This window comes from Ascaphus truei, chromosome 3, assembly GCF_040206685.1.
Source record: "Ascaphus truei isolate aAscTru1 chromosome 3, aAscTru1.hap1, whole genome shotgun sequence".
NCBI classification, from domain to species: domain Eukaryota; kingdom Metazoa; phylum Chordata; class Amphibia; order Anura; family Ascaphidae; genus Ascaphus; species Ascaphus truei.
Window position 1 is genome coordinate 199,785,378 of NC_134485.1, and position 13,633 is coordinate 199,799,010.

Here is a 13,633-nt window from a genome sequence, read left to right on the forward strand (position 1 = left end):
GCATCGCCACAGCATCACACTTGGAATGAGACAGTCCTGTCGGCGAACATTTCTCTGACTCTGGCTGTAAGATGAACGATCTGAAGGTGGCCATACTCAAATGTAATCTTAGAACACCGAAAGAGAGATGGTTGCATGAATACACATTTATGCAACTGTTCTGGACACTTAGCGATGGCCTAACCGAGACCGCAGCTTCATGAGTCACTACTCTTAAACAAGAGAACTCTCTTCCTATGAGTGCTAAAGGCCATCTCTATACATACTGCACTATATGAATGCACACACAGCTGCCTCTTACACATACATATGTACAATGTAATTCTATCCCTATATACCAATAGGGACCACATATTATCTACACCAGGCCTGCCCAACTCGTAAAGTGAGAAGGGCCGAACTGCTCCAAGGAAAAAAAATTTGGGCCGCACGGGTTAAATCATCATCATCATCATCATCATCATCATCATCATCATCATCATCATCTCTCCTCCAGCACCTCTCATCATCATCATCATCATCATCCTCATATCTCCCTCAGAACCCTTCACTATCAACCTTTACGATACTCCCATCTATCTCTCATACCCCCATCTCTCCCCCTCACCCACACCCACACAATACCCCCCTCCACATCAAACACACAAAACCCCCTCCACATCCCCCCAGCCCATTCCATGTCTGCACCCCCCCCCCACAAGTCAGCAACCCCCCATGTCTCCCTTCCCTCAATATAACACTCTCTCCCCCTCCCCTAAATCACACCCTCTCCCCCTCCTCTCAATATGACTCTCTCCCCCTCCCCTCAATATGACACACTCCCCCTCCCCTCAATATGACACTCTCCCCCTCCCCTCAATATGACACTCTCTCCCCCTCCCCTTAATATGACACTCTCTCTCCCTCCCCTCAATATGACACTCTCTCCCCCTCCTCTCAATATAACTCTCTCCCCCTCCACTCAATATGACACTCTCCCCCTCCCCTCAATATGACACTATCCCCCTCCCCTCAATATGACACTATCCCCCTCCCCTCAATATGACACTATCCACCTCCCCTCAATATGACACTCTCCCCTCCCCTCAATATGACACTCTCTCCCCCTCCTCTCAATATGACACTCTCTCCCCCCCTGCAACACATCATCATACCCTCCCCCTGCAACTCACATCACTCTCTCCCCCCCTGCACCTCACATCACTTCCCCCCCTGCACCTCACCTGTCAGCAGCCCCCCCCTCACATGCCAGCAGCCCACCCCCCCATAACATGTCAGCAGCCCACCCCCCCTCACATGTCAGCAGCACACACCCCCCTCTCATGCCAGCAGCCCACCCCCCTCACATGCCAGCAGCCCACCCCCCCTCAGATGTCAGCAGCCCACCCCCCCCTCTCATGCCAGCAGCCCACCCCCTCACATGCCAGCAGCCCACCCCCCCCTCACATGCCAGCAGCCCACCCCCCTCACATGTCAGCAGCCCACCCCCCCTCACATGTCAGCAGCCCACCCCCCCTCACATGTCAGCACCCCACCCCCCCTCACATGTCATCACCCCACCCCCCTCACATGTCATCACCCCACCCCCCTCACATGTCTTCACCCCACCCCCCCTCACATGTCAGCACCCCCCCCTCACATGTCAGCAGCCTACCCCCCCACCTCTGCACCAGCCCGTTTTTCACACCCACCCCCCACCAGCCCGTTTTTCACACCCACCCCCCACCAGCCCGTTTTTCACACCCACCCCCCACCAGCCCGTTTTTCACACCCACCCCCACCAGCCTGTTTTACACACACACACACACACACACACACACACACACACACACACACACACACACACACACACACACACACACACACACACACACACACACACACCTCTTTTAGATCAGCACATCCTCTCTCCCCGGTACTAAGTGAGAAGGGCCGAACTGCTCCAAGGAAAAAAAATTTGGGCCGCACGGGTTAAATCATCATCATCATCATCATCATCATCATCATCATCATCTCTCCTCCAGCACCTCTCATCATCATCATCCTCATATCTCCCTCAGAACCCCTCACTATCAACCTTTACGATACTCCCATCTATCTCTCATACCCCCATCTCTCCCCCTCACCCACACCCACACAATACCCCCCTCCACATCAAACACACAAAACCCCCTCCACATCCCCCCAGCCCATTCCATGTCAGCACTCCCCCCCACAAGTCAGCAACCCCCATGTCTCCCTTCCCTCAATATAACACTCTCTCCCCCTCCCCTAAATCACACCCTCTCCCCCTCCTCTCAATATGACTCTCTCCCCCTCCCCTCAATATGACACACTCCCCCTCCCCTCAATATGACACTCTCCCCCTCCCCTCAATATGACACTCTCTCCCCCTCCCCTTAATATGACACTCTCTCTCCCTCCCCTCAATATGACACTCTCTCCCCCTCCTCTCAATATGACTCTCTCCCCCTCCACTCAATATGACACTCTCCCCCTCCCCTCAATATGACACTATCCCCCTCCCCTCAATATGACACTATCCCCCTCCCCTCAATATGACACTATCCACCTCCCCTCAATATGACACTCTCCCCTCCCCTCAATATGACACTCTCTCCCCCTCCTCTCAATATGACACTCTCTCCCCCCCTGCAACACATCATCATACCCTCCCCCTGCAACTCACATCACTCTCTCCCCCCCTGCACCTCACATCACTTCCCCCCCTGCACCTCACCTGTCAGCACCCCCCCCCTCACATGCCAGCAGCCCACCCCCCCATAACATGCCAGCAGCCCACCCCCCCTCACATGTCAGCAGCCCACCCCCCCTCACATGTCAGCAGCCCACACCCCCCTCTCATGCCAGCAGCCCACCCCCCCTCACATGCCAGCAGCCCACCCCCCCTCACATGTCAGCAGCCCACCCCCCCCTCTCATGTCATCACCCCACCCCCCTCACATGTCATCACCCCACCCCCCTCACATGTCATCACCCCACCCCCCCTCACATGTCAGCACCCCCCCCTCACATGTCAGCAGCCTACCCCCCCACCTCTGCACCAGCCCGTTTTTCACACCCACCCCCCACCAGCCCGTTTTTCACACCCAGCCCCCACCAGCCCGTTTTTCACACCCACCCCCCACCAGCCCCTTTTACACACACACACACACACACACACACACCTCTTTTAGATCAGCACATCCTCTCTCCCCGGTACTAAGCCCCGCCCCCGGCATCCTGCTATTGAAAAAAAAAATACTCACGGCTGCCGCATCCTCCTCATGCTGCTGCTGCTGCCCCCGCGCACCGCAAAACCAGGGGGCGGGGAGGGGGGGGTTTAGGAGGGGGGTGGAGGGGAGGGGGGGATGCACAGATAAAAGCATTTCGTTAGCCACAGAACGGCAACGCGCGCGCGCACACACACACCCACATTATACTTTGTGTGTGTATGTATATATAATTAGTGTGTGTGTATATGTAGCGGTGTTTCCCCCACCCTCTGGGAGATTTGCCCTGCTACCAGGTGTGTAGCTGGTGCTGGTACCTGCTGGCTTACAGGATACTGAGGTATCCGCTGATGGTAGTGGGGACATCAGGACAGGCTTCAGGGATCTGAAGGCAATCCCTGCAGAAGAACTCTCACTACTCCCCCGGATAGATTGCACTCACACGGCAGGAGTATATTTTAACAGGAACACTCTTTATTCTTCCTCCGCATATACAGCATACAACCAGCATCTGCATTCACAGTTCAATCGACCTCCAGCCTCAGGATGGTCCCTGGACTCTCACCACTGGCCTAGGGCACCAACGATGGTCCTTGCTCTTCCCTGACTCCCTATGAGAGCCAGAGGTATGGTAATCACCCCCCCCCCCCCATTCCCCAAGGGGAGGGGACAGCAGGTGCCAGAGCCATGTACACCTCTGTGTGATACCAGTCTCTCTCAAAGGGTGAGACAACTGACCACATTTAGTGTTGCAGACCCTTAAATACCGAGGAGGAAGGTCCATGATCTGAGCCCCTTATTGAGCAGAACACATGCCTTAGCCCACCTCCTCCCCTGTCACTCAAGGGAGCTGCTGCTAGTGGGAAAAACCCTGGATTGGTCCTGACACTGCCTGCACTGTTACCAGGGCAGCTGTTTATTAAAAAATACAATACCACCAAAAAGATTTTGAGATTTAGGAATGCATATAGAACATTAGTCTTCCAACAGATAATATAATATATCCCATTAAAAACGCAGCACATTTTTGTTTTATTCAATGGAAGTGTTAGTGCAGAAATTCCCACTTCTACTATAACGACCCGGGGAAGGGGTGTAAGACAAATATTCAGCACACTGTTTTTATTTTTTACATTTCTGGTTACAACTCCTGTTATTACTGCCATTATATCAGAGCTATGAAATAGCAGCCATCTCCTTTAATGAACAAAATCTTAATTACAAGCAGATATATTTTTAAAATACAAATGGTAAAACAAATACTGTTCACAACTTAAAAGGTCTTAATCAAAAGAAGCAAATAATGTTTTCCAAGTTGAATATTTGCTATATGTACCAATCGAACAAAAAAATTAAAATTGTGACAAGGAGAGGAAGGTGATCCTGCGAAAAAAAAGACAAATAGTGGAGGGAAGGAAGCAAGTTGTATATCTGTTGAAATGAATCAGAATCTCTCTATTGTCCCACCTTTTCCTGCTCAGGTAAGGCTGACTGTAGTGATGATATGCTGCACTTGTTAATTACATAGTGCACCTTTTATACAGTTTCAGTTTCCCAAATCCTTCTTTGCTCGGAGAAAATATATCATAAAGTAGTTTATTGACTGAAATGTCGAATTTTGGGCCATGCTGCGTGCACTGATCTCTAACTCCGTCATAGTCCATATTAGAGTCCTTTACATGAGGAGCTCCTCATTCCTGTATATTGATGAGTTAGAAAGGTTAACTAAAAATGGTTAGCTAAAAAGTTTTATTTTGTCTCGTGTCAGAGGTGTTAATAGAGCACTTATTTATGATTTAAAAAAAAAAATAGTTTTGAAGAAGGTAGTCTTCGTAACTGAACCATGTTGATTTCAGCTCCGGGGACACCCTGCTTCCCGAGAAATTTGCCTCCGTAGGTGCTGCCGGTATTTCTGCAGTTTAATGCTCCTGTGTCAATGGGCCATTAGGAAGATACAAGGGAGGACATCACCGCTTCCTATTGGCCCTCCGGTTGCGGGACATTTAAGCCCCGTCTGGGCTGCTTTCAGCACCCCCTTCCGAGGTAACTATCTCAGGAAGCATGGGGTCCCCAGAGCTGAAATTAATGTGACTCCGCTACGGAAACTCCCTGCTTCAAACCTATTAAAAACAAAACACACTGTTACCAGGAGTGCCTCTTTATGTTACCCTCTGTCCAGATTGCCTTGGATTTCTGACTTTTTTGAGGGCTTGCTCTCAGAACGGTCCCTGCTTACTTTTTCTAATCTTATTCTGAACAGAGAGCGCGAGATGTTAATGAGGAGGCTGGGAAGATGAGCAAGTCTTTGCAGAGTCCTGAAGCCAAGGAAACAAGAGAAATGATTACTCCTGCTCTCCAGGAGGCCCTCACTAAACAAGGTACAGTGAGCATGAGAACGGAATGCATGAAGTGTCAGTGACAGGACTATCCTGCCAGGCAATAAACGGAATGGAATAAGTAATGCAATGTGTAATGAAGAGGCTAGAGGTCCTCACTCCCTATGGCGATAGATACTTTCAGGTAATGCACACTGCATATTGCAAAGAATAGGATTTCGAGCCTGTGTCAAGTCATATACAAATGAGAATCAAGTTCTCCAGACCATATCAGCCTTACATGTAAAAATAACCAAGAGTTTCAACTTAGATATTGGTGTGTGTGTGATCACGCATGCATGCGTTATTGGAGTTACCGTATAGCCTGTTTTCTGTCTGGTTTTCTGATCTTTTTAAAGTGCCCAATGAGATTAAATTAGATCTATCCAAAATAGTTTCATCTTTTTGCTTGGGGATATGCCATGCATTTGGGCATACAGTATTTGATATTTATCGATGCGCTTGTACTGAGGAAATATGATTTGTAACTTCCATGCCACTGAACCAGTCCAGACATCATTGGACTTGTCCAGTGCTGGTAATGAATGTCCCCACCCCATCACGTCTCATGATGTTGCCGCTATCAATTACCATATTGATGTCTGCTGGAGCCATCAATTGCGTAATGTCATTGTTAAAAATGTAATATGTTATGATCTTTATAGTGGGCAGTCCTGCCGTGGCGGCACATTTAAAAAAAAAATTTTTTTTTTAAATTGATGCGCATCTTGTATATTTTTATACATGCTTTACAGTGGCAATGTACATCTTCAGAGATGAGAGATATAGATCTCATTATATGCACATAGCCGTATACGGTTTTAAAAACCTGACGTGTGTTACCCTCAAGCCCTTAAAATGTCCCCATCTAGATAACTACAGTGCAATTTCACAGTAAACTGTGTAAATAAAAAGTTAGGCTTCCTCTGTAAGACAAAGTGAAAATCATGGTTGGACTGAAGTATCGGGTTTTCCACTTGATCTTTGGTGACTTTTATCTGTGATTTAGAGAGTGAGACTGAGAAAGATTAACTGTGTCTTGAAGACTCATTGCCAAGGGATGTATTGCTTTCAAGCAAAGTAAATTCACTGCCGACACCAGGAAATGGATCTCACAATGCATCAATGCCCAGAGTCACAACTCATGTTTGTATGTCAGGGCTTCTGTAAATTGGGAGGGGAAAAGAGCACCTTGCTCGGTGAGTAGCGAAGAAAATATATTGCATACTGATATATATATATATTTTGATGACATACAGTGTGAAATTTTATATTTATCATTGTAATTATTTATATCAAATGAAATTTTTTATATTTGGGAGAGTTATTTAGTTTTTTAGGATCATTGTGATCTTTCGATCGATTTCTTTATAATTCAGCCATGATCACTGCACATTTTTTAATCCCTGCTGAATTCAAACTTGAGTGGTTCAAACGCCAAAAGAAATTATTCCACTTTGCACACTATCTAGTGTTCCTTGTGCTATTGAACACATGCTATTGAGGCAATCCAAGCGTTTACATACATACAAACATACATACTTGAAGCAGGGGGGCCTCCTCTCCGGAGCTGAGCCTCATTACTTTCAGCTCTGGTGACCCCCTGCTTTTGGAAAGATCTCCATAGCGGATGCCCGTAGCCACTCCAGGGTTTATATTATGTATGATTTTCAAAGCTCCCGGGCCCTGCAGGCAACTAGGAAGCTATAACGGTGCCCGGTGCGGCTTCCTATTGGCTCATGTGATACAGGAGCTTTAAATTGCAGAGAGATACCAGCACCCCTTTTGGAGGTAAATTTCTCTGGACTAAGGGGGTCTTCGGAGCTGAAATTTAAAGGGGTTATTGCTTCAATCTTGTCTTCAAAAATGAAAAGAAAAAAAATTAGATTGCTCCTTTAAAAAGGGTAGAGATGCTGTTACTGAATGTTTTCTCTCTGTTTCCAATATCAGTTAAGTTGGACAGCACCTTTTTATTACTTAATTTAATATACAAGTCGCTCTACTTCCTCAGTCAACACCTTTGCCAGCATTTTTGGGTTATTAAATTGTGTTAACGTGGGATTTGCAGCATTCTGGAAATGTATAGTACAAGTTTAATTTGTATGACTATCAGACAGGCCAATGTTTTATCCCATGGCGATTTATCAAATTACCATCAAATCTTTGGTTAATTTTTCCCTTCATATTTACTACACTTTTAACTGTCATTAGTCTCCCTCTGGACACACCTGTTGGCTCGATTTTTAAATGATTCTGCATCAATCACATTCATCCAAGAAAGGTAGAAGCAGCTGTTCATCTACTCAGGAGAATTATTGTACACTTCATGTAATAGGATTACTTGGATGAATTCACTCCTAAAGGGAAACCTTTACTTGTTTTTAGCTTGTATATAAGGAATATATTTACATTTTTAAGGGGTCCACTGAAATGCGTTCTTACAGTTCTGTCTGATTAGATAATGACGGCATTGTACATTCTTTAACCAGAGAACAACTGAATTGGGGATTTGACAATTTACCAGCGTATTATTTGGTCCACAAAGTGTTCACATTTAACCTATAAATAGAGCATTTCCCAACCTGGTGTCGTCCTAGCCAGACCATATATTACAAGTAATCGATGAAATACAGTTATCCGTTGGTTACTCATAAACCGTGGCCTGCATGGGGTGTGTAGAGGAGAGAGTTGAGAAGCACTGTACTAAACACTGCTGCCATTACCTTACTTTGGTCCAATGGGGGATAGTCATTTCAATTTCCGGTATTTCCGCAGTGATCTGCAGCTTTAATTTATGATGGAATACAATTGTTTTTTGGGTCTCTGTTCATAGTTGTACTCCGTTGTACTATCTCTGTAAGATCTCCTTACTATCTCTGTAAGATCTCCCTACTTACCACTTAGATTGTAAGCTCCTTTTCTTAATGTTCATCTTGTCTCAAGCGCTTATTCCCATTCTGTTATATTATTAGGTCACGTGTAATACTGCTGTGAAGCGCTACGTACATGGACGATGCTATATAAATAAAGATATACATACACTTCAATTTTACGATGGCAGTGTTTCCTATTGAGTATGAACTGCTTTTCAAGGAACAGTAGCCTGATCGACTAAACACAATTCATGCCTGGGATATACTGAATAGGGTATAAAAGTGTTTTGTTTTAAAAAAAAAAAAATTCAAACCTGAGGTCTGGTTGAAGGTCACTAGAAGTTCCACAGCAATAACATTTGGTAATGGCAGACCCAATGTTTTTCAAGACATCATAATTATTTTTTTCTAGATTTTTTATTCTTATTGAGAAGCTCAAAGTATATTATGTTGCAATGTTATAAAAAAAAAGTGTGTATATGTTTGTATGTATGTATATACGCACCATTGGTTAACATAGGAAGAAGTGAATAGGTGGGTTGATAAAAATGATACAGCAACAGTAGCACAAGATTGACGTAAAGCAGACGTGGAGTCTATATTTAGTAAGGGAGCTAGCTAACAACTGGGGAATTTACAGACCTTTAAGCCTGATCTCACTAGTGGGAAAGGTTTAGTACGGGATAATATTCCGGAATACCTAATAGAAAACAAAATGATTTGTAATGGTCAGCAAGGATTTATGAAGGACAGATCATGCCAAACTAACCTTATTAGTTTCTTTGAGGAGGCAAGTAGGAATTTAGATGAGGATAATGCAGTTTGTGGTCTAATTATATTTTCCAAAGGCTTTTGATACGGTGCGACACAAGGTTTGTGTACAAAATAAAGGAAATTGGTCTGAGGGGAAATTATTTGCACCTGGACTGAACTGGTTAAAGGATAGACAACAGTTTTGTCATAAATTGAACTTTTTCAGGTTGGGCTAAAGTTGTAAGTCCCAAAAACAGAAAAGACGGTGCAAAACAGCGCTAAAAAACATGGACCCCTAATGGGACAATTAATAAAGAGTGGCAGCCAGACAGAAACTAACTGTACAGTCAGTAGCTCAGCATAGAAAGGAAAAAAGATAATGTCGGCGCCAATTATAGTAGTGAAAATAATTCAAACCATGTGGTGAACAGTCCAAATCAAAGTCCTTTGGTGATTGATGATGGATGATGAGCAAAATGCAGATTCTCTCCAAGACGTGACGTGATATATGAAAAAATATAAAAAGAGAAGATTATAGTGCAGTATGTCAGTAATGTGGACATAAAAACATATAACACTAACAACATATAACATACAAGACAGACTCACAACAGCAACAAGCCAGACAGAAAATAATAAAAAAGCTATTTATTGACAACTAATGCAGGATTCTGGAGGGTGTCACACACCAATCCGGGGGGGGGGGGGGGTAAAATCGTTACCCTACTCACAGAATAAAGAATATTAGAAAGCAGCAGGACTGGAAACACTTTCTGTGGATCCAAGATGGCGACCGGAGCTCTCTCTCTGGCGTCCCCACGTGTGGCAGATGCTGTGTGGAGCTCCAGGGACGCAGGAACAGTGATGCTGCTGCGCGGGCGTCGCGTCACACTCTCTCCTCCTGCCGGTCTCCTATTCTCCTGCTCTGTGTGTGTAGATCCTCCCCCTCGCCTCCAGCCGGGCGGTGTGCTCCCCAACTCCAGGAATCAATTGCTTCTAAAGGGAAGATCCGTTTTTAGAAGCAATTGATTCCTGAGAGAGCGTGACGCGACGCCCGCGCAGCAGCATCACTGTTCCTGCGTCCCTAGAGCTCCACACAGCATCTGCCACACGTGGGGACGCCAGAGAGAGAGCTCCGGTCGCCATCTTGGATCCACAGAAAGTGTTTCCAGTCCTGCTGCTTTCAAATATCCTTTATTCTGTGAGTAGGGTAACGATTTTACCCCCCCCCCCCCCCGGATTGGTGTGTGACAACCTCCAGAATCCTGCATTAGTTGTCAATAAATAGCTTTTTTATTATTTTCTGTCTGGCTTGTTGCTGTTGTGAGTCTGTCTTGTATGTTATATGTTGTTAGTGTTATATGTTTTTATGTCCACATTACTGACATACTGCACTATAATCTTCTCTTTTTATATTTTTTCATATATCACGTCACGTCTTGGAGAGAATCTGCATTTTGCTCATCATCCATCATCAATCACCAAAGGACTTTGATTTGGACTGTTCACCACATGTCTGTGAATGAATTATTTTCACTACTATAATTGGCGCCGACATTATCTTTTTTCCTTTCTAAAGTTGTAAGTGGAGTACTTCAAGGATCGGTACTGGGACCCCTGTTTTTTAACTTATGTATTAATGACCTTGAGGGTGGCATAGAGAGCAAAGTCTCCATCTTTGCTGATAACACTAAATTGTGTAAGGTAGTAGAATCAGAGCAGGATGTAATTTCTCTGCAGAAGGACTTGGAGAGACTGGCAACTTGGGCAGGTAAATGGCAGATGAGGTTTAATACAGATAAATATACGGTTATGCATTTGGGAAACAAGAATAAACAGACGACTTAAAAAGTATTATTATTTGGAGTCAGGAAGGAATAAAGGTTTCCCCTTACAAGACCGCATTATATGATGTTTCATTGGGATTTTATATTGACCTTCCTCTTGATCAAATACTGTAAATACAAGTACAGGAGAAGTATCTGTCGTCTAAATATAACATAGGTTGCACTCAATGGACCCCCTCCCTAACCTCTTCTACTACAGTATGCAAGTATGTAACTAAAGAAAAATTATATGCAGGCCCCATTACAGCTATATTATTTGTAGATGCAAAAGAGCAACATGTACTAATAGCAGTAGTAATGGCCCACTTTGATGCATATATGTCTGGACATTAATTTGTGAAGATTCTTACTACAGTGCATGTGGATTCCCTTCCAGCTTTTCTAAATATAGTGGACTAGTGGTGTTTTATTGAGTAATTCGTCATATAATATTGATACCCATGGACAATACTTTGGATACTAAAGTGGACACCACCTATTGGTTCTGATTCCTGCATTTGATCTACGCTGGAAAGGAGGATATCATCCCAGACGGCACATCTCAACACTTTACTATTGCTGTGATGCCACCTTTTCATTTTATATTTTTGCTGTAACCTCACTTATTTTCAATTTTGCACTTCCTTCCACCAGTCTCCTTATGTCTCTAACTCTATTCATATATCTCCATCTCTCCTTTCTTTCCCACTTCTCAGTTCACATGAACTCCTTTCTTACCTGCATCCTCTGTCACCACACAACTATACACCCTACACTAAAACACACCCCTATAAATAATCCTCACACATCCTCTTTCTTTCCATGCTTCTCCTCCTTGTTTCTGGGGATATCTCTCCCAATCCTGGTCCCTGCCTTATTTCTACTTGCTCTCGTCTTCGCCTCCCACATACAACTTCTACTCCTGGTGTTAACCCCTCTAACCTCATACCCATCCCCTGTCACTCTCCCTCCTCTCTCCTGTGCCCTTTGGAATGCTCGCTCCCTCTCTAACAAGTTCCTCTCTGTGCATGACTTCTTTCTCTCTCTCACTCCCTGCTTCTCTTTGCTATAACGGAGACCTGGCTCACTCAGTCTCACTCTGCTCTGGAAGTTGCCCTCTCCTACGGTGGCCTTTCCTTCTCCCACACTCCACGCCCTGATGGCAGGGGTGAAGGCATGGGGCTCCTGCTCTCCTCTCTCTGCCGTTACCGAACCCTTCCTATCCCCCCCCCCCCCCCATCTCTTGCTTTTCCCTTTTTTTGAGGTTCACACAGTCAAGATCTTCTCGCCTCTCCCAGTCCATGTGGCGGTCATCTATTGCCCACCTACCTCTACTCATCCCCCCTCTGCCTTTCTCTCTCACTTTGAATCCTGGCTCTCTTTCTCTCCTCAGACTCCCCTGTTCTTCTCCTTGGGGACTTCAACTGCCACATTGATGACCCTTCTCTTCCTTGGGCCTCCCGCTTTCTCTAACCTCTTCTTTTGTCATTAAACAGTGGACTGAAGTTAGCACCCACAAAGATGGCCACTACCTAGACCAGGTTTTCACTAAAAACTTTTCTCTCACCGATTTCTCCATTTCTCCTTTTCCTCCCTCTGACCATCACCTCATCTCATTTTCTCTATCTCGATTCTTCCCCTCTGCATCTCCATCTAGCCCTCGTTTTTGCAGAAACCTGCGCTCTATTAACCTACCAGCTTTTGATTCCACTTTACGCTCCTCCCTCTCCTCTCTCAGTTCTACTTCAGACCCTGACAACCTGGACAGGAACTACAACTTTGCCTTATCCTCCTCTCTTGATCTACATGCCCCGCTTTCTCTCTGCTGTCCTCGCCTTTCTAACCCCAGACCCTGGCTAAATTCCAACACACGCATGCTGCGTTCCTCCACTCGCTCCTCTGAACGCCGCTGGAGGAAATCCCATACGCTCGCAGACTTCGTTCACTACAAATTTATGCTGTCCTGTTTCAACTCTGCCCTCTCTCAGGCTAAACAAACCTACTTTTCATCACTATTCAACACACACAAGCCTAACCCACGTCGACTCTTTTCTGTCTTTGACTCTACTCAAACCACCCTCGGCTGCCTCCTCTTCTTCCTCCATCTCACCTCAGGACTTTGCTGATTTTTTTAAAGGAAAAGGTGGAATCCATACGTCAGAACATCCCATCTGTTGCCGCCTCCCATCCCACAGCACCTCCTAACTCTCCTCCTGCCTTTCTTGACTATTTTTCTGCTATCTCGGAGGAGGATGTGTCACTGCTGATCTCCTCTTCTCCCTCTACCACCTGCCCTCTTGCTCCCATTCCTTCCCATCTCCTAAAACCTCTTGTTCCTTCTATAATCTCTATGCTCACACAGATCTTTTACTCTTCCCTCTACTCTGGTACTTTTCCATCCTCCTTCAAGCATGCAACCATGATACCATTGCTCAAAAACAGCAAGCTTGACCCTACCTGTCCTTCTAACTATCGACCTGTCTCCCTCCTGCTTTTTGCCTCTAAACTCCTTGAACATCTTGTATTCTCTCGATTGCTACACTTTCTCAACACCTATTCTCTTCTAGACCCTC

At 45.4% G+C, this 13,633-nt stretch overlaps 1 protein-coding gene across 1 annotated transcript in view; it reads left to right on the forward strand.

Moving 5' to 3' along the window:
- The window catches only part of LOC142489361 (S-adenosyl-L-methionine-dependent tRNA 4-demethylwyosine synthase TYW1-like), a 221,263-nt gene that overhangs the window by 35,878 nt on the left and 171,752 nt on the right, over window positions 1-13,633 (forward strand). Inside the window, exon 7 of the mRNA XM_075589948.1 lies at window positions 5,494-5,611. Within this exon, the coding sequence (XP_075446063.1) occupies window positions 5,494-5,611 (118 nt within the window). The remainder of the gene's footprint in view (window positions 1-5,493; window positions 5,612-13,633) is intronic.